General features: G+C 37.4%; 1 protein-coding gene across 1 annotated transcript in view; it reads left to right on the top strand.

The window, feature by feature from the left end:
• Nucleotides 1–22929, top strand: part of ADAMTS5 (ADAM metallopeptidase with thrombospondin type 1 motif, 5) — a 79377-nt gene that overhangs the window by 29457 nt on the left and 26991 nt on the right. The window contains exon 3 of the mRNA XM_006872478.1: nt 17510–17677. Coding sequence (XP_006872540.1) covers nt 17510–17677 — 168 coding nt within the window. The remainder of the gene's footprint in view (nt 1–17509; nt 17678–22929) is intronic.

The raw sequence follows: 22929 nt of genomic DNA, 5'->3' as shown, positions 1-22929 counted from the left end.
GTTCAAGCTCACCAGCTGCTCCTTGGAAACCCTATACTGGGTCACTATAAGTCGGAGTCGACTCGACAACACTTGACAACAGCAACAATTCCATTATAAGTGATAATAGTAGGTTCTTGTCAAAGGTCATTAGTAGTTTCCTGTAAACATTCACATCTTGTATTTATAGCAAAATAAACAAAGACAAGTCTAGCACACAACAAGATCTGTTAAAATGTCACTTTTCCAATGTACATGTTATGAAAAACACCCAAATCATAAATCTGTAAAGTTAGGACTGAATTAAAAGGTGAAAAGTATTTCTGTAAGTAGGAATATGTTTTCCTACTCATTGATTTGGATCCCTGGTGTGGTGCTGCAGGATAATGCATTGGACTGCAAGGTTGATTTGAACTGCAAAGTTGGCTGTTCAAACTCACCAGCCACTCCTTAGAAATCTTGTACAGGGTTGCTGTGAGTCAGAACTGACTGGAAGGCACTTAACAACAAGCTTCAGCTTTCATATTTACAATATAAGAAGAATAGTGCTTATTGCATGGAGTTACTATAGTTGTTTATATCCAAGTAGACTTCTGTTTCACTTTTAAAAACTAGTTCCTGGATTTTTTAATTTTTTAATTTTTTGCTGAGCCCATAATTTTTTAATGGAAATTACAGCCTCTTTTAGGCATTCCTACCTAGTAGGCAGAGAATGTTTTCACAAGGTGTTGATTTCTAACTACAATGTTTTCTTTGGGGATTTAAAATAACTTTAATCAAAGGTGTAATAACATAAGTCACTATACTGAAGCAGTAATACAGTAATCAGTAGTAAAATTTCCATTTTTAAGTGTTACTCATGACCTTCATTTTCCAAACACTCTCCTTACCACCTAAGAAAAATAAACACAAACATAAACCCTAAACATAAATAACTGTCCACCAATCTCACCGATAATAATTCAGTTCAACATTTAATAAATTGGAGTCTTTGGCTTTAGGGCAAAAGATCTAAGACAGAGTCCCAGCTACACATTTAGGTTTACTATTTTATGTAAGACAAATGCTTTAGACACTGGTCTCTATGATTCTTCCCTTCCAAGGTGGACAAACAATGAAGAATGGCTTTTATGTATTGCATTAGAAAATGTGGTTATGTTTTTAAAAGTTTTTAAGATGCCAGGATGTTAAACAGATACAGTGTACCATTTCAGGGACTAAATTCCTCATTTGTCTCACTAGTGACTGTATAACTAATAATAGTCTGTCTAATATAGATCCATGGGAGTCCTGGATAATGCTGTGGGTTAATGTGCTGAACTGCAAAGTCAGTTTGAACTGCAAGCTTGGCAGTTCAAGTTCACCAGCTGCTCCTCGGAAATCCTACACAGGATACTGTATGGTTTAAAATCAGGAAAAGATGGGCATCAGAGTTGTATCTTTTCACCATACTTGTTCAATCTGTATGCAAAGCAAATACTCTGGGAAGATGGATTACATGAAGAAGAAAAAGAAGAAGTTGGCTTCAGGATTGGAGGAAGATTTATTAGCAACTTAAGATATTCAGATGACACAACCTTGTTTCCTGAAAATGAAAAGAACTTGAAATACTTATAGATAAAGAACGGAAATTACAAAAATCTTCATAATTCAAGCATTATACTACATCATGATAAACAAAGCACATATTGAAGTTGTCAAGGCTTTCATTTTACTTGGATCTACAATCAACATCCATGGAAGCAGCAGTCAATAAAACAAATAACTTATTGTACAGCTGCAAAAGTGTGAAAAAGGAAGATGTCACATTGAAGACTAAGGTATACTTGACTCAAATCATGGCACTTTTAATAGCCTCATATGCATATGAAAAAGGAGCTCTGGTAGTGTAGTGGTTATGAATCGGGCTGTGAACCGCAAGGTCAGCAGTTCAAAACTACCAGCTCTTCCGTGGGAGAAAGATGAGGCTTTCTGCTCCCATAAAGATTTACAGCCTCGGAAACCCTGTACAGGGTCACTATGAGTCGGAACTGACTCCACTGCACATAACAACACCAATAACAACAACATGCATATGAAAATTGGGTAATGAATAAGGAAAACCAGAGAATAATAAATGCATTTAAGTTATGGTGTTGGTGAGGAATATTGAAATTATCATGGACTGCCAGAAAAACAAACAAATCTGGTTGGGATGAAGTACAGCTAGAGTGTTCCTCAGAGGCAAGAATGGTGAAAATTCATCTCATGTACTTGGGCATGCTATTAGGAGGCATCAGTCCCTGGAGAAGACATCATGCTTGGTAAAGGAGAATGCCAGGGATAAAGAGAAAAACCTCAATGAGATTTTGTTTGTTTGTTTTAATAATTGTGAGGATGACACAGGATCAGGTAGGGTTTCATTCTGTTGGACATAGTGTTGGTATGAGTTCTTTTTCTTCATATTCATAAGCACACACACTGTATGAAGGACTTTAAAATATCCATGGAAAAATTACATTATTTTTTAATTCTATTTTTCTAACAACAAACAATATTCAGAATGAGAGAAGTCTGTGAGAAATACTCTAAATCACTGGGAATGCAAAGGCAGGTATGGCTCAAGCTGGGAAGAAGAATGATGTGGAATAAACCACAGAGTTAAATTTTGGCATCATTTATCACAGAATTATGAACCGTAAATCCTGATCTTAAGAGGAAGAGATTACAGATTCCTTGAAGTAGAGACTGCTTCTTCCTCCTCCCCTAAAGAGGCCTGTTTTCACACATGGACAGCATAGGGGAGATTTCCCTCTAAGAGAACCCCTTCAGCCATAAATGCAGTCTTTTATGGGCTACCTTGATGCTGAAGCCAGCTTTGTTATATTTGAGAGTACCCCCAGCTCCTCCTTTCCCAAACCTCCTATACTTCTAGACTAAGAGTCTTGAGCTTCTGAGCTACTCAAGCAGGTATAGCAGACTGATATGTAGGAAGGTAGGAAGCCAAGTGCTAATAAGAAAGGAAGAAAATATAAACACACACAGGGCAATTAAAAAATATTGCTACTAATGTTCCTATTCAGACATGCACAGATTTATTCCAAACTATATTTAAACATGTCTCTATGACCAATGGATGACTGCTGACAAGTTCTCTCAGTACTATACTTGTCTTCTTTTCATTAGGCTGCCTTCCAGGGTATAAATTAAAAAAATGTCCAATCCCAATGGTGGCTTCTGAGGGGATCTGCTAAGCCAGTTAAAGAGATTAGCTCAGAAGGGTATAGCGACTGTTTATGGGATTCCCAAGGGGTAATCTTGATAGATTATTTTCAAAGGACATATGATGATCCTGGAGCGTTTTAAGAAAATGGAAAACTGCATTGGAGAGAAAAAAAAGGACAGGAAAGTTGTGCTAAGAAATGGTTTCCAGTCATGACATTCCACCGGGTCATTCTATAAGGGTAGCAAGGCTGGTCCTAAGAAAATCTCATTGGGAATCTGTGCTCTATCTACCCTACAGCTCTACTCTTGCCCATTCAGATTTCTTTTTGCTCCACAAACTCGAAGAATATTCTAAAGGATCACAGTTTGATTTCCTTAAGGATACTAACCCTGCCATGTTGACATGTTGTAAATCAAAGCGTGTAAATTTCATTTGGGAAAGGTTTTCAGAGATGGAAACACCACATTCAGAAGTGTACAGACCTACTAGAATATGCTGAGAAACAATAGCTTCCTATTTTCATATTGTTGTATAATAAAAGTGTCTGTTTTTTGTAGCAATAAATTTTTTACTCACCTTCATGTGAAGCAAATTGCACATTTTGAAGGGGCTTCAAAAAGTTTATGGAAAAATGGAATAAAAATAATGTAGTTTTTCCATGGACATTTTGAAGCCCTTCATATTGTGTGTTTGCTTATGAATATGAAGAAAAGGAAGCATAAAATACTTTTCTTCTTCTTGTTATTGTTAAGTGCCATTGTGCCAGTTCCAACTCATGGTGACTATGTACAGAGTTTCTGAGGAGCTGGTGGTGGGTTTGAACCTCTGACCTTGCAGTTAGCATTGGCAAAGAATGGACATAGTTATGAAAGATAATAGGATATACGAAATAAGGTCTTAATCTTTGAAGTATGGCTACACCCTGTGTTCCCTTTAATTTCATGGATCATCTATGTTCATTCCTTTAGAATCCTCAAAAATTCATTCTCCATGCAAACACTGCCTACTTTACTTCCCCAATTTATATTACATATGGCTTAGTCTGAGAAACACGAGATCTGTAAGTAGGGGGATATGGATTTAATTCTCCTTTCATAAAAGGATCTGGATTTCATTTGCTTCATTCATTACTTAATTGCTTTATTGTTTTATAATTTTTTCTTTTTGCCAGCATTATGAACATTGTTATAAAGTATAAGCCTTATAAAATTGAGAGAAAAAAAACCATTACAAAATATTTCCCAGTCAGCTGTTTATTATTACAGTCTTGCCTCTGCAGCTAGTATGACCTTGGGTAGTACAGTGTACTGATATGTTTCCAGGGCTTTATTTTTGGATTGCTGCATAAAACCATCAGCTTAAGCTAACTATATTCTGTGTTATAATTTTACTCTGTTATTTTCACGTACTTTTCCCTCATCTTTTTCATTAAACATTTGCTACTATCCAGATTTGGAGGTGATGTATTCAGGCTACATGTGGCGATGAAATGACATTTTATAACCTTTTTTTTTGCAGGAGAGCTTTGAATCTGCTTGAGCTTCAGTCCAAATATGCAATTTGTTTCACACTAGCAGACAGTGTAAATATGTTACTGAGTTCAAAACATAAACTGTGGAGAAAATTTCCAGACTGCTCCCATAATTTTTTGTACTTTGTTTCTTCTATAAGCAGGGAAAGGACACATTTGATCAAGAATAACATTTTTTCGAATTGACTTTAAGGTTCTCAGAGGAATGTCCTACCACTTTCTCTATTTACTCTAACTAACAATTGCTTCCAGTCAATTCTGACTCACGTTGGATGATCTCATGTGTGTCCAACTGCAACTGTGATCCTAGGATTCTCAATGGCTGATCTTTTAGAATTAGATTGCCAGTCCTTTCTTCTGAGATGCTTCTGGGTGAACTCAAACTGCCGAACATTCAATTAACAACCAAGCATAATAACTATTTGTACCACCCAAGGACTCTTTCGCTATACATGGTGGTTTAAGATATAAACTTCTTGTTGTTGTGAAGTGCCATCGAGTCGGCTCCAACCCATAGCGGTCCTGTATAGGGTCGTCGAGGAGCAGCTGGTAAACTTGAACCGTGAAACTTAGGTACAATTTTTTCATGAACAAATTGAATGGGAACACTTTGTTTTTTGTTTTGTTTTTTAACCACCATCCCACTCCACCCCAGCCTACATTGAGAATTGACATATAGATAAGTAAAGAGCCAAGGACAAAATCCCTTAACTGGAACTTTTCTATCCATGTAGTTAATTAAAAAATGAACTAAAATCAGAATTAAATGGATTAAATAAGTAATTCTGGAAACTAATATTTTTTTTAAGCATGGCAGGATAACTGGAATGCTTCACTTTTCCTGTTAATTCTTCCTTAAGTAAGAGCTAGATTCTGATTCTATACCGGCTTTTGGAAAACAGTACTTGATTTATTATAGTTTCTGCAGAAGATTGTACTGGATTACTGTCCCCCTCGCCATGCCATGTGCTTACAAGCATTGACTAAACTGTTAAGATACATGACAAAGTTGCTTTAAACTGTCAAGGGCACTGCCTTCTCCTAAGGCTATCAGTGGAGGCGAGAATCTAGCCACAGCTATTGTACAATCCAAATGTGTAGCTTCCAAGCTAATGTCAAGTTAACATTTTGTGTTTGTATTTTTAACTTGTCCAATTTCTACTGTTGACTTTAAATTATAGAGATTTCGCCTGGTGCAAACATGATTCTTATAAAGTAATCATTTTATTGGTATTGGGCTAGCTACTAATCTGCTAAGGGGAACAATCTGATTTTATTTAGACTAATTAAACCCTAATGTGTAAACATGCTGACCCTTTTCTCTAGAGTAGTTAATTATAAAATATGCTATGTGAATATCTCCATTATGGTGTTCTCTAAAATGCTTCCCTTAGCTAAAATCAGATTCAAAAATAAAGAAAATCAAAGCCAGATATTCAGCAGAGACATAGGAAGTGGGTGAGACACAGCAGTATTTCTGCCTGTGTTTTGCTGTGGTTAGAGTATTCTCTGGTTGTGCTTATCTGTCTGTGACTAGGCTCCCGTAGATGATTAGATTAAACAAGGCCAAGTTCTTAAAAGCTGCAGAGGCCCTGGAAACACTATAGACCAAAGCCAAGTGCACAGAATCAGATGTCAGGACTAGCTGTGAAATTTGAAGTGAGGAGGAAGTTAGGGTTAAACTTGATGTTTACTCTACAAACCATTCTTTAATCAACATAAACTGAGCATTTTTCACTATCTAGTTTGGAGAAATGCCCACATTCTGAACGGGGACTTCAAAATTGGAATGAAAAGATAATGTCAGTTTTCCACAAACTCTTTAAAGTCACCTCAGGTGTCTTTCATAGGCCCCAGATGAAAGGTGGGAATAAGTTATTAATATATGCCCAATACCATTGAGAAATTTCATTTTTATCATCAGCCTTTTAAAAAATCAAATCCTAATTATTTTTTCTTCAGAGGAGGCCCATTGCACAGATTGTGTGGAGACTTAGCAAGTTAAAGTTGGCTTAAAATGTATGTATATCATATACTTTCTTGTAAATTCTTAACTTCTTATGATTGAAAATCCCTGCCAAATCAAGAGTGCCTAGAATCTACTGGTGTATTTAAAACCAATGAAGACTCAAAGAAGGAACTCCGATGATTCAGTGGGTCATATTTTCAGCAGCTAACCAAAAGGTCAGTGGTTTCCAGTTGCTCCAAGGGAGAAAGATGAGGCAGTTAGTTTCCATAAAGCAGTGTTGAAAATCCTACACAGCAGCCCTACTCTGTCCTATGTTGTTGTTGTTAAGTACTGTAGAGTTGATTTCGACTCATAGTGACCCTACAAAGGGTTTCCGAGGCTGCAGATTTTAAAGGACCAGAAAGCCTCATCTTTCTTTCACAGAACAGCTGCTAGTTTCAAACTGCTGACCTTGAGGTTAGCCCGATTCATAACCACTACGCTACAAGAGCTCCTTTAGGGAACTGTATATTGGAATCAGCTTGATGGCATTGTTTTGTTTGTTTGGTCATTTTCATAGGTTTCTTGTGAGTCAGAATCTACTCCATAGCAATTAATTTGTTTTTTTAATTGACTTGAAGACAAAAATACCTTAATAAATTAAAATACAGCACACCCAATATCTCAGTAAGGAAGATAAGGTTAAGTCACAATTACTGAACATGTGATATATGCATCAAGCTCATATTCTAAGCGGTTTTTTTAATATTTTACCTCATTTGTTTTTATTAAGTGCAGTCTGGTCATTTTTCACTTGTAGTGACCCTGTATAGGGTTTACGAGGAGCAGCTGGTGAATTTTGAACCAATGGCCTTGCAGTTCAAATCAATCTCATGGTCCAGTGCTTATCCTATAGCACCACACCAGGCTAAGTTGTTTTAATGGCCTACCCCAAGAGGAAGGAGTCCTTGTATGGTGCAAACTGTTAAAGCAATCAATCAACTGCTAATTGACAGATTGGACATTTGAATCCACAAAGAAGCAGTATTCAAGAATAAGCCTGGTGTTCTGCTTCCAAAAGATCAACCACTGAAAACTGTATGGGCCACAGTTCTACTCTGACACACATTGCTGCTGTTGTTATTAAGTGCAATCGAGTCGATTCCGACCCGTAGCGACCCTGTATAGGGTTTCCAAGGAGCAGCTGGTGATCTTGAACCACCAACCTTGCAGTTCAAATGACTTTGCAGTCTGAAGCATTAGCCCACAGCGTCACACCAGGACTCCACCAACATAGGGTTGCCAAAAGTCAGAGTCCACTTGATAATAAATGGTTTTTGCAAGAGGAGGTAATAGATACAGAGTAAAGATGAGAATTGTGTGGTAGGGAAAGATTTAAAGCCAATTCACCAGATTCCTGAATCCCAGATTTTGACTGTCATATACTGGTTTGGTACGGTGTTCATTTTGAAGGATGTAATCCTGAATTTGATTAAAAAAGACATTGACAAGCTAGTTATAAAGCACAAAATATATTTTTTTCATCCCAAATTACATCATTGATACCACATTTACCACTTATGTTTAGTGTTCTGAAATGGGAGTTTTAAGAGTTGTTTTATCATATCTATATAAAGATTTGTATTTAAACAGACATGTATTACCCAACTGTTGAAGTTGATGCTTTCCTTCTTGGAGGATTCTACATTCTTATCCCATGTGAGCTATTGACTCACTTTTCAACGACCCCCCCCAAAAAAAAACTTCTTGCATCTCAAGAATCCCAGCTGAGAAATTAGGTAAAATGAAAACAAGACTTCACTGAGAAACAGATGCTTCATCTGGGAAGTGTCTTCCCAAGTAAACACATTACAGAGTTTCGTGACTTTTTTTTTTTTTTTTAAGGACATGTGTTCCTTTGCCCTTGGTCAGTTTGGGTTCTGGAGACAAAATCATGAAGTTCTGCTTAATTTGCAGACCAAAGTTTAGAAAAACAGCTAGTTTCCTTCCTGAGGTGAATGTTTTAAGTCATTCCTATACCCCATTGCCCTTGAGTCAATGCCGATTTAGCAATCCTAGTTGACCAGTAATGCCTGTGTTGTATAAAAACCGGAACCAACGTTTTCTTGTAATGTGTCTTCTCCCAGGTGTACATTATCATAGCTTTTTCTTAAACCAGATTCACTTGTAGGTTTAAGAAGTCAAGATACTCTTTAAATCTGTATGGCAATTATCAAAGATGAAATTCATTAACTACAAGCGTCACCCATATACATTATGCTTGTGGCGGTGGCTGTGTACCGTGGAGTCGGTTTCAACTCATAGCGATCCTGTACAGGGTTTCCAAGGCTATAAATCTTTATGGGAGCAGAAAGCCTCATCTTTCTCCCATGGAACAGCTGGTAGTTTTGAACTGCTGACCTTGCGGTTCACAGTCCGATTCGTAACCACACATTATGTTTGTCGCAATAGATATTTCTGTGCTGTCAATGAATCTTATTATAGACTTTAACTAACTAATTCATTGTCATCAAGTTAATTCTGGCTCATGTGGCGATTCTGGCTCGCTGGTCCCTAGTGACACAGTGGCTAAAGTACTCAACTGCTAACTGAAAGGTCAGTAGTTTGAACCCATCAACTATCCTGTGGGAAAAAGATGTGTCAGTCTGCTGCCGTAAAGATTGTTGTTGTCAAGTGCCGTTGAGTTGCTTCTGAGTCACAGTGATCCTGTATAGGGTTTACAATGTGCAGCTGGTGGGTTTGAACTGCCAATCTTGTGGCTCAAACTGACCTTGCAGTACAGTGCATTTATCCTGCAGCACCACCCAGCCTTGGATACCCTATAGGAATCAGCTCTACCCTGCCCTATAGAGTCTCTATATGTCCTCATAAATTGCAAGCTTCCCTTTGACATAATTTACTGTTAAATTTAATTCCTTAGCACAATTCAGATACATTCTTTCCTGATGTTACTTTGTGGGGTGGGCACTTACTGGTAGTATAGTGGTTACGAATCGGGCTGCGAACCTCAAGGTTGGCAGTTCAAAACTACCAGTTATTCCATGAGAGAAAGATGAGACTTTTTGCTCCCTTAAAGATTTACAGCCTCAGAAACCCTGTGTAGGGTCTGAACTGACTCCACGGTACTTAACAACAACAACATTGTATTTATGTATGACCCTGTTTAATATCTATTAAGAAAAGATAAGTATTTACTGCTAAAGCTTACATCCTGGCTTTTGCTAATGATTTCAAACAGCACAATGCACTCCTTGCATTAATCTCTGTATTTCACTGTGACTCATGTTTTTCCTGTATTGTTTTTTTCTTGTTCAGTACAGAATTTTAGGGGAGAAACTTTCAGTAAAGAACTAAGGATTTGGTAAGAAAGATAGTATTATAAGCAACATTGTTCAGTGTAGTTGAAATAAATACATCAGTGCTTGGCATGATTGTTGTTGTTGTTTTGTTAGGTGCCATAGAGTCGGTACCAACTCATAGCGATCCTATGCACAATAGAATGAAACACTGCCTAGTCCTTGGCCAACCTTGCTTGCTGATTATAAAAAACAAAAACTACTTGCTGTTGAGTTGATTCCTACTAATGGTGACTCATTCTGTGTCAGGGTAGATCTGTGCTCTTTACAGTTTTCCATGACTGGTTTTTCTGAAGTACATTACCTAGTCTTTCTTCTGAGGTGTCATTGGTGGATTTGAACCTCCAACCTTCCAGTCAGCAGACAAGCTCATTAACCACTTGTACAACCCTGGGACTACCTACCGATTATCAATGGTTCCAAATGCAATTACTATTGCTTCTCTAAAGGACAACTCACAGGACATTTACTTTTAACTATGCTAGGGAATGTAAACCCTTAAATCCACCTCTGTCTACTCTCTCTCATTAAGAGAATTTACATCTTGTTTTACTAAGGGAACTTGGGTGACTAACCTCCAGTCTGTTCTTTAACACTTTAGTATTGCTTTCAACCCTTTTCAAATTTCTTTTCCTACACTTCGACTTGAGAAAAAAAAATATATCTGCCTTTAAGGATAAAGTTGTCTATGTATCTAGGTTTCTAGATTCCATTCCCATGTGTCCTCTAAAAAATTTATCCATTACTAACTCTATTGTTCGATATTGCTCTAAACATTCATCATAAAATAATATTTGACAAAACAACAAACAATTCTTATAGGGATTGTAAGCATTTTGTATATTCTTCATCTGGTATTTTAATCTCTGGGAAAGAAATGCCTAAATCCTGTGGCACTGTGGGTTAATGCCTGGACTGCAAATTTCCAAGGTTGACAGCTCAAGCTCACCAGCCGCTTCTCGGAAACCTATTCAGGGTCTATATGGGTCAGAACTGACTTGATGGCACTTAACAACAAACAACTACTCCTCATAGGACATATCTTTTGGGGAATTGCTTCATCTTCATTCCCTACATGTCATTCTAGGCATCTCCATGGATGATTTATGAGCAAACTCTCACTGGAAAAGACAAATATCTGAAAGCAAAAGCCTACACAAAATGCACTATAATCAGCTATGAGTTTATATCTTAAAGGGTGTTCTTCACTATTGAAGCTTTTAGTAGCATAGAGCTGGCTCCCTCTCTAATGTGAGAATCCCTTTAGAATATTGTTAGGAGCCATCAGGTCAATTTTTGATTCATAGACATCACTGCAGCTGTCTAGGCTGCAGTATTTTCAGGAAGGATCCTTGGTGGCTCCGAGGTTAAAGTGCTCAGCTGGTTGGAAGATTGAACCCACCAGCTGTGGTGGGTGCAATCTGCTTCCATAAAAGTTTTACAGCCTTGGAAACACTATGTGGTTGTTCTACTCTATTTTATAGGACCGATCTGAGTTGGAAATAACTCCATGGCAGTAGGTTTTGATTTAATATTTACAGAAGCAGATCACCTGTATTTCCCCTGCAGAGATGTTGGGTGGGCTCAAATTATCCACCTTGAGGTTGGTAGTCTAGCATGTAACTGTAGTGCCACCAGAGCTTCGTCCCTTTAGAGTAACAAGAGCTTTTGTATGCATGTACTTTGCCATTCTAGGCTCAAAGATATCAGCGAATTTCAGACTGCTGATGTTAGATGTTTTAGCATAATTTGTTGGGGCTCCCATTTGAAAATGCCTCTTCTTTGGTTGTGTGTAGTCTTTAGTATATGTGCCAAGTCCCTCCTGAAGAGTGTCCAAACATTCCTCACACCGATCTCCCATTTCAGTTCCTGTCCAGCTTCTGACAGGAAGTCACATGTATTTTTCATTGTGCCCTGGCACCAGCTATGTAACACCAAATGCCTGCTTCTTTGGGTGCTTAAGTGTTGTTTATCTTACCTATGACTCTCATTGCCCTTGGCAATGAGCAGGCAAACTTTCTTTATGGAAGACTAAACTTTCATTGCCTTGAAAGACCCATTTTCTCTCAATTGGTATTCAAACAATCTGCTCTGACTTTGGAGACCTTACAAAATTCACATGTCTTTTTAGCACTCACAGTGTTACAAGTCAGATTTGCTAATGCTTTGGATGGTGTGGTCTCTGTTTTATTGTTGTTGAGAATGCATACAACAAAATATACATCAATTTAACAGTTTTAACATGTAAAATTTAGTGACATGGGTTACATTCTTCCAATTGTGCAACCATTCTCACCCTCCTTTTCTGAATTTTTCCTTCCACATTAACATGAACTTTCTGCTCCCTATGTTTCCTTTTAAACCTTTTGATTCCATATAGGAAGTTGTTCTTCAAAAGAGCACAATACTTAAAAAAAGAAAAATTATTCTTAGAAATATTTTTAGTGGCAATTAAGTTACATTGATAGGTTAGTGAATTTTTGGAGCATAAAACCTATATTATCAGATAACATGGCAAAATATTCATCAAATGATACCAAAATGTTTGAAAGTGAATTCTTTTGCTTGTGTCATTGAAATCTTTAAAACTATTTGCTTCACCACACTGCATGAAAGGAAATGAGGTAGTACTCTCCCGGCCCTCTCAAACTGAATTGGTGTTTGCTATGTGGCCAGTATTTTAAATGAGGATAAATAAGGAATCTAAACGCTAATCTTTCAATGAAAGAAATTATTGATGCAGCAATTAAAATACATATGTTGTTGTTAAGTGCCGTTGAGTCGGTTCTGATCCATTGTGACCTGGTATAGGATTTCTGAGGAGCAGCTGGTGTGCTTGAACCACCAACCTTTCAGTTCAAAGAGACTTTGCAGTCCACCTCATTAACCCACAGCACCACAACAGAAACCCAAAATATATATTAAACATGCTATTTGTTTATATAAATTTGGATATATATTTTTAATGTATAAAATTTGAGTTCAAAGAAATATATTGCAGAGGTCACTTGGCCACTTTCCTTCTCTTTCTTCTATGTTGTTGTTGTTGTTGTCATAAAGTCGGTTTCCAAGGAGTGGCTGGTGGGTTTGAACCACCAACCTTCTGATTAGAAGTCCAGTGTTACACTAGGACTTACTTCTCTTTCTATACTTGGGGGAAAAAAAAAACTTAACTGCAATATAAATTCTACAGTGTTAGCTGTTAAACTTCACCTTTGGGAAAGTTCCACTGCAAAGTACATTTTCAACAGATGTTTAATATACTGAGTAACTTTCAGCAATTCTGAACAGGACATGAATGAAAGATTCTGTTTTTCTGTAACCTGTTGATTCCCTGGAAATTTTAACATACCACTCAAAAATTAGATGAGTACCTGCCAGTCTTTCTTTGTATTCTATTTGGGATATAGTTTATAGATTATGGATTCCCTGTATAGCACAAATGATTAAGTTCTCAGCTGCTAACTGAAAGGTTGGAAGTTCAAGTCCACCCAAATGTACCTCAGAAGAAAGGCTTGAAAACTTTTTTCATCACTGAAAACTCAGTAGAGCACAGTTCCACTCTGACATACATGGGGTCACCATGCATCAGTGCAATTGGTTTGGGTTTCAGGATAAACTGGGATTGGTGGTGGGAGGGGTTCCCAAAGAAACTAGCTAGCCCAGTGAATACTATTCACATAAATAGCTATAAAAATATGGAGCCTTGGTAGGTCACTGAGCCCTAACCTCTTTATTGTGGCCACAACAACGACCATCTGTGCAGTGGACAATTTTCCTATTAGGTGTTGGTGATTTAACTAGCTGGCCAAAATTTGCTGTTGAAATTTGGCTTGAAATATTTCTTCTCTTTCAAGTTTTATTCATGTGCACTGGACACTGCAAAATGGTAGTGTTTAGTATTCAGCAACCCAAGGACAATGCAGCAATCACTTTTCTGTAGTAGTTTCTACATTCATTATAGAGGCTTGTGTAATATTTTTTAAATGCTTTGCCCAAAAAACATGTATTGCTGAAGTTTCTGTTAGCTACCTTGAAATTTGCCACTGTCTCATGGTGATCTCATGCACAATGAGATTAAACCATTGTGATCTATTTCTTCAATGAGAATTTTCTTCATTGGCTGATGTTTAGAAGTGGCTTGTCACGCCTTTCTTCTTAGTCTGCCTTAATCTAGAAGACCCCATTTTAACCTGTTCAGCATCCTAGCCACATCCAGTCCTCTACTGACTGGTGGGTGGTAACTGTGCTTGCGGTGAATTGACCAGGAATTGAGCTTACGAAAGTCAGGGTTGTACTCCTAGAAACCACAGTTCATGCAGAGCCTCCGCACATGTGTCAGTGGAGGCTTGAATATTACTGTGATGCTGGGCAGGTTTCAATGGAGTTTCCAGGTAGTGTTTCTTCAGCTGTTCATGGGGTTGCCATGAGTTGGGGTTGGACTTGAGAGCAGTCATCAACAACAATATCATTTCAAAAACAGTGGACTAAGTACTTGCAGGACATTGTATTAAATAAAGAGGTTTCAAAGATCCGTGGTAGTACAACAGCTAAAACCTTGACTTCTAACCTAGAGGACGGCAGTTCAAACCCGACTAGCAGCTATGAAAGAGAAGACCTAACTCTCATAAAAATTACAACTGAGAAAATGCTATGAGGTAGTTCTACTATGTCACATGGGATCACTATAAGCTGAAATCAACTGAAGAGCTACTAACACCACCACCACAGAGATTCCAACATTAAATGGCAAGATATACTATCTGCTTTCATGCTTTCATGGGATTTATGGCTGATTAGAGAAGACTGAAAACTAGACACTCAAAATCATATGCAGTGTTTCTGGTGGGACAGCAAAATGGTCCAACCTCTCTGGAACGCAATATGGCACTTCCTCAGAAGGTTGAAAATAGAAATAGCTTATGATCCAGCAATTCCTCTACTTGGTATTTACCCACAAGAAAAATAAGCCACAACACGAGAAGATACATGCATACCAATGTTCATAGCTGCACTATTTACAATAGCAAAAAGATGGAGACAGCCAAAGTGTCCATCAACTGAAGAATGGATAAACAAACTGTGGTACATACACACAATGGAATATTATGCTACCTTGAAAAATAACAAGGAAGCTGCAAGCCACCACCTAACATGGGTGAACCTTAAGGACATTATGTTGAGTGAAATTAGTCAGTCAAAGAAGGAGAAATACTGCATAGGACCATTACTGTAAAAGACTAAGAAAAAGAACCCATACTAATCCACTAAAGTGGATTCTTTGCTGGTTGCTGGGATGTAAGGGTGGGGTGAGGGGAGGGAGGGGAAGGTGGAACACAGGGCAAGGAATAGACACAGAGTAGTTTGGGTGCTGGGGAGGGGGGCAATATACAAGAAGGGAGAGGGAATGGAAGAACAAAGCAGATGGGAGAGCAATTAGGCAGGTTTGAATGGGCTAAATGGGACAGAGGTAAATAATGATGCATGCACAACCTTGGAACAACAGGGCTCTGGGATACAGAGATTGAGACATGGTTGGAATGGGGAAAAGGGGGGAATAATGTTAAGAAGCTTGGCCGTCTTTTGAATCTTGGTTTTCCTTTCATTATATCATAAAATAGACACTGGAGTGGGAGAGAAAGGAATAGCCAGAAACATCACCTTAGAAAGCTAGTAAATCCATCTTCTACCTATAACTGATTGGAATACCTAAAATGGGGCTACAACATGCCCAGTGAAGGAGGCTTCCTGCAGAGCCTCTGCAATACATAAGACTATAGGTGGAAACCTGAACCACATCCAGATCTCCATAGATGGGAAATTTCCACTTGAAAGGACAAGCAGACCAGCCTGGAGTGGCTAGAAGAACAGAAGATACTTCTTGAAACAAAGACCTACAGGCAAAATACAAAACAATAGAGGCAGACAGACTGTTACTACAAGAACAAGCAAGTTGCTTTCCCAAGAGACATCAAGGCAAGTGGTTGGGTGCCCTCAGTGCAAACCCCCTTCCAAGATTAACACTCAATGGGAATACATGCTCTGATTGGTGACCACATTCATCACCCATAAGGGGAAGTGAGGGAAAAACAGCAATGAAGCAGCGAGATAAGCCCTACAATGTTCAATAGACTCCTGTGAACCCTGGTGGAAACCTGGTTGGCCAGCAGTGTTGTAAGACCTGGGGACTCTTGGGCCCAGAGTCAGTGACACAGTCACAGAGGACTAGAGTGGAGAGTGAAGCATCCAGCTGATAAGAACAGAGGGGATATGTGCAAGAACACCTACACTTGCAGATAATACCCCCTTGACTTGGCTTCAATGACTGGATGATCAAAGCTCAACCGGAAGAAGAAAGAAGAGAAAAAAAAGCGTAGTCTGATACAATTTGATGAACTTTACCTACACCTATGGATGCCAAGAGGGAACAAATCCTTACTGCAAGAATCATTCCCACCCCCTCCACACACAGAGTAGACAGGGATGGGCAACTTGGGCATTGGCTACCCAAAATGCGGGGGGCACTACAAAGGCAAGAAGTGACTGGCTTACAAGCTTTCAAGAGGGAACCTAGATCCAGAGGGCCTGGAGGAAGGTAGAATCTCCAGTGAGTAGTATTCAATCTGTCTAGGCAGGGCTGATGAAATGAAATGCAGATAGGTCTCTTGTGATACAATAGTGAATAATTGTTATCAGGACTGATTGTGTGTTGGAAATGTCAAGGTAGACCTTTTGTAGCAAAGAGGGGCGTGATTAACGTTTCAGTCTAGGAGCGGAGGTCCCTAGGACCATCAATGGAGAAGAGTGGATAGCAGGACCCTACCCAGAGAAGCAGTGATGCCTGAAATGGAGGCAGAGACAATGACGTGGAGAGATGGAGCAGCTGGGGACTTGAGATCCAGAGAGGGAGAGGAACTGTGTGTTGATGAACGGTGGGGGTGTGGGGGGGGCAGGCTTGCAGGGTATACCTTTTGGTTGGTTGATGATGCATGGAGGGATTGTAACCATAGCAATGAAATGATATATGATAGAATGAATGTAAAACTAATGTTCTCCCATGTAAACTATCACAGAATTCACAATAAAACATTTATATAAAAAAAAAACAACAACTCATATGCAGTGAAGGCTATGACATAATTCCACAGTTCCCTCACAAAATCTCAATTCTAAATAAGGACTTCTTTCTGCTTATCATTGAACATATGTGATCCAGATGAATTATTGGGAGCATTAGCTCCTTAGTTTAATTTTACAGTTTTCATCTAGATGTTTCCCAGTAACAACTAGTCTACCAACTGCATGGCAGCTTTAATTTCACCAAGGGTGAAGTCTCTCTCTGGATAAGAAAACAGTTTAAATGAACATATTTCCACACTTGGGAAAAGAAACGAAGTGCTAGCATAATTGTCACAGAAACGCAGAAATGCAAAATCACCCATTATTTGCACATCCTATTCTCTCCTCAGGACATCTACTTGGCCTCTCCCATGATGATTCCAAATTCTGTGAAGAGAACTTTGGATCCACAGAAGATAAACGCTTAATGTCTTCCATCCTAACCAGCATTGATGCTTCCAAACCCTGGTCCAAATGCACGTCAGCCACCATCACAGAATTCCTGGATGATGGCCATGGTATGTATCATTAAGAACAACAGAAACTCACAAACAAACCTAGAGATTAGTGCATGTTTTGCTTCATTATATCCTCATAATGTTTCACTTACCCTCCAAGACATTGGTTGTTTGACTAGTGCCAAGAAAAGGGGTCAGGGGAATATGTCTAATGGTGTGTAATGCCAGCGTCCTTGGTGGCATTACAACTATCGTATTTTTGCTTTTGAATTTAAAATTTCAAAGAAACAGTGTGGGAGACCACACAGAATGCCTAGCCAGTGCCCTGAAAGTCTGGCTTTTATTCCCTAATTCACCACTGCTTCCTGTGAGAACTTTGGCAGACATCTTGGTTTCCTTACTATTAATATGACTCTCAGAATTATTTGTTACATGTCTATTATAGGGGTATGGTTAAGATGTAGGTGAAAATTCTGTCAAGATCTCTTTATGGCAAAATAAAGTCAGGAAAGGAAGGCCTGTCTAAATTCACATCGATAAGGAGAATTTGGTTTTATCCTGACAGCAGGCTCTTCTGAAAGTGGAGTAAAAAATGCAGAACAGAAATATAAAAGCAATTTGAATGAAGGCAAAACATTTTAAGAGCTTCAAAAGAAAATCTGTGGCTTTATCCTTTAGATACAATTCAAAACCAAAGCATACTTCATTAATTAATTCTACCCATGTAAGATTATTGATGTAAATTATATTTAAAACAACAAGAAAGTCACAACTTTTAGAAATGATAAATTCTGACGAGTAAATAAGCTTTGAAACAAGCTATTGAAAATTCTAAGAATTTAGAATAGTAGAAACAGAAAGATGGATCCTTAGTATTAGAAGAAACCTTCAGAGACCAAGTACTTGCAGTCTCTCATTTATAGAAATGAACCTATTTCTGCTCTTTTATCTTTTCTTTTTAAATACTTGCCTTGTTTTGAAAGTGGTGGTTCACTTGAAAACAATACCAATTCTTGATCATACGAGTTTGCACCTATATCGCATAATGTATGATTCAAAATTGAATAAAAATAATTTATGATTGTGCTGTTTTTCCCAATTCCACAAAAATTGTGACTAGATGCTTTCATAATTTCTGTGTGAGCTAGCCATCTTGAGCTTTGGTCACATATTGTTAGAACAATTAATAAACATCGCTGGCAAAAATATTCCAACTACCTAGTTTTTTGGCATCATGTAGCCAAAATGAGTTCAAGAACTCACTTTTGCTATATTACCAGTGAACCGATTATGTTTTGATTACTTGCTACAATTTAAATTTCCTATCCTGAAGACAAATCAGGTCTCCCTTGATTTAAAATTACCCTCATTGCCAAAAAAATATATTTTTTAGTTGAAGTGGTGGTCCAGTATCTCAAAACTTATAGCCAATATTAATAATCAATATATTCAACTTTATGACTAATAATAATGTGATAATTTTCTGTTTAGTTTATAAAAACTCTGACTAAATACTGATAAAGTTCTAAAATGAATATTTACTTACTGGCCTATCAACATTGATCAGTTCAATATCTAACTACTAAAGCCTGTTTGGGTGGACTATTAGCCTCCAATCTTCATATGAATTTTTGCTATTTTTTTCAGCTTTTCTGAAAATGAAATAACATTAATATTTTATTTCAAAACTGCATATTACATATTCCAAAAGGTTGAGCTAAACTTTGAATCACTAAATGAATGGATTTAGTTGCTAAGGCAGCAAATACTTAAGGCTAAAATGGAACCATATTATTTTTTTTCCTGTACAAGTATTACGTCAGCTAATTACAACGCTGTACGGAATTTTGTTCCTTATTGCATAATTTTGGAATGATTCATTTATTTCATGTTTGTGGAATTTGTGATCTTACTTTCTGGGCAGTAAATATGTTCTCCGCGTTGTCTTTATTTTATTTTATTTTTTTAGCATTATCTCTATATTTAAGAGTCACCACTCTGATTTTATTTTAGCATTACAACAAAATTGTGCATCTTGTACATCTCTAATGTCTCTGCTGACTCATGATAGATAGCAACCAAGAATATAATTTTAGTAAAAATAAATCCTTTTCATTTGCATAGATAAAATCTATCTGAACTACCTGTGTAATTAACAAATACATAAATTCAGTTACCAAGATTCTCTGGATAGAAATTCTTATGGTTTTTTATTTTGTTGACATAAATTGTCAAATCTTGATTTTCTCTTATTTTTTAATATGTTGATCAAGTAGTCCATTTATTTATTTATTTTTAAATTTTAGTGAGAAAATTAATTTATCAGTAGCCTGAAAAAAAAAAAAAAGTAATTTCAGAGTAATGAAAACCAAAAAAGACTATTTGGTGAAATGTTAAAACCCAATTATGTTTCATTTTAAATAGCATACATACACAGATACAGAATTGAAACAGTGGTACTCTCCTAGACATTATTATTTGAATTTGAATTCAAATAACTTAAATAACATTTAGATGACCAAAACTTAACTTAATTTAAAATGAAAATGTGACCATAGGAACTAATAAATTCAATTTTGACTTAGTGAATGTTCTGACATTTCAACATCAGACCAAGTCCAAGCTGAGGAAAAGTCAAACAAACACATGAGAGGTCTTCAAAAAGATCATGAAAAAATGGAATTAAAAGATAATTTTTTTCATTAATTTTTGAATCCCCCTCATATAAATTAAATACACTTTTGTGACAAAATCAAACAGATATTATAATACCACATCACAAAGCCTTTGCACTCAATTCATAGTGAGTTCCTTAGGCTTTCATTCAGAGCCCATTTATTTATATTAATATTCATTATCAAAATCAAATATTTTATTATTCTAGGCCACTGAAAACTTTAAACAGTAAAATAGACATTTGGGGAGATGTTTCAGATAGGTAAACTGAGTACAAGAAGAGAAATCATTTGACAGTAAGGAGGAAATCAGGATGACTAGAAAATTTAGTCCTACAACATAAAAAGCACAGTGGTCTGCTACCCCTTACCAAAAACCATATCACATCTGCATAGTCCCTGACGTTTCCTCTGACTTTCAGCATGATAGAATTATCAATACTCATAAAAAATGATTTTCAGTCATTTACAAAAGATTAAAAAGTGACACTAATGTAAAAACAGCCAAGAAAATGTTATTTTCAAGTATATAGTCTCACAAAAATATATGCAATTTTAAATGGTTCTTAAAAGAGTATATTATCTTGGAAACGTATTTATGTGTAATATCTCATCCTTTTCCTTCCTGCCCCTAGTGTTGCTGGAGAAATGAGGTCTCATGCTAAAATTTTATTCACACATTTGATTTATTTTTTTTAAATTATTACCTATAAGTGGTTGGGTCCTTGTAACACTCAATTATTTCCAAATTTAGATGAACTAATACTGAATATGGGCTGCTGGTGTGGTGCTGTAGGATCAGCACTGGACTGAAACCACAGGTCTGCAGTTCAAACCCACCAGCTTCTCTTCGGAAACCCTACACAGAGTCACTATGAGTCAGAACTGATCAGACAATACTTCACAACAGCAATACTGAATATTTCCTCATTTGTTCCAACAAGAAACACATAGCAATGAGGTTATGGCTGAAAAGTCAGTGTGCACATCCAAAAATCATGGGGCTTGCAGATTTGTGATTCAGAAAAGGTGAAGCTATATCTCATGGTAACCTCCACCTGGCCAAGATACTTGTAGACATTCTGCAGTGTTTATACAAGTTAGCTGTAGGCAAGCTGGCTAAGGAGTATGATCCTGGGAAATAAAGATAAGCAATGGCAGAGAAATTGTGCTGTGAACGCAGATTATCACGTTTCTTTTTTCAAATGTGTAATAACGTTGAAGCCAAAAGACATAGCTGTGCTGACTGTATCATTAAGCCCACAATGTCAGGCAATGAGAAAGGCTGCCATCTATGTAGGTACAACTCAAGAACACTCAAGCTGCTCCAGAAATCTGATAGCTTTGAAAATTAACATATAGCTAAGCCTCTTACCGACCAAAGAACTTTGTAGTTAAAATGGTATTCGAAAACCAATTTTCTGAATCTATAAAGCTAACAGAAAAATCTTAACATTCAATTTTTAAGAAAATGCCCCAAATAATTAAAGTCCAATATGTCAGTATCTTGATTTTCACAGTAGATATGTTACTTAATATGGAATAAAAATTGAAATGTTTCAAGAAAGTGAGGGGCACAAGAGGCACTCACTCATCTCTGCCAAGAAATTTGGAAGACAACTATCTGGCCTACTGATTGGAAGAGATCCATATTTGTGCCCATTCAAAGAGAGGTGACCTAACGGAATGCAGAAATCATCAGACAATCTCTTTGATATCCCATGTGAGTAAAGTTTTGCTAAAGGTAATACAGAAACAGCTACAATCATACATTGACAGAGATTCAAGCCAGATTCAGAAGAGCCTGTGGAATGAGGGATATCATTGCTGATGTCCAACGGATCTTGGCTGAAAGCAGAGAATATCAGAAACATGTTTACCTGTGCTTTATTGACTACACAAAGGCTTTCGATTGTGTGGATCCTGACAAGCTATGGACAACATTGAGAAGTATGAGTATTCTGGAATACTTCGTTGTGCTTGTGAGGAATATGTATCTGGACCAAGAGGCAGTTGTTCAAACAGACCATGGAACACTGAATGTTTTAAAATTTAAAAAGGTGTGCCACAAGGTTGCATTCTTTCACCATACTTATTCAACCTGTATGCTGAGCAAATAATCCGAGAAGCTGGGTTCTATGAAGAAAAATGTGGCATCAGAATTGGGGGAAGACTCATTAACAACCTGTGATATGCAGATGATACAACCTTGCTTGCTGAAAGTGAAGAGGACTTAAAACAATAATGATGAAGATCAAAGAGCACAGCCTTTGGTGTGGATTACATCTCAATGTAAAGAAAACAAAAATCCTCACCACTGGACCAATAAACAACATTCTTATCAACGGAGAAAAGATTGAAGTTGTCAAGGACTTCATTCTTCTTGGATCAACTATCAACACTCACAGAAGCAGCAGTTAAGAAATCAAACGACATATTGCATTAGGCAAATCTGCAGCCCAAGACCTTTTAAACTGTTGAAGAGCAAATATGTCAGCTTGAGGACTAAGATGTGCCTGACCCAAGCCATGGTATTTTCAATAACCTCATATGCATGTGAAAGCTGGACAGTGAATAAGGAACACTGTAGAAGAATTGATGCATTTGAGTTATGATGTTGGAGGAGAATATTGAAAG

Source organism: Chrysochloris asiatica, unplaced genomic scaffold (assembly GCF_000296735.1).
Source record: "Chrysochloris asiatica unplaced genomic scaffold, ChrAsi1.0 scaffold00199, whole genome shotgun sequence".
Taxonomy (NCBI): Eukaryota; Metazoa; Chordata; class Mammalia; order Afrosoricida; family Chrysochloridae; genus Chrysochloris; species Chrysochloris asiatica.
This window is presented reverse-complemented; position numbering and strand designations above follow the sequence as displayed.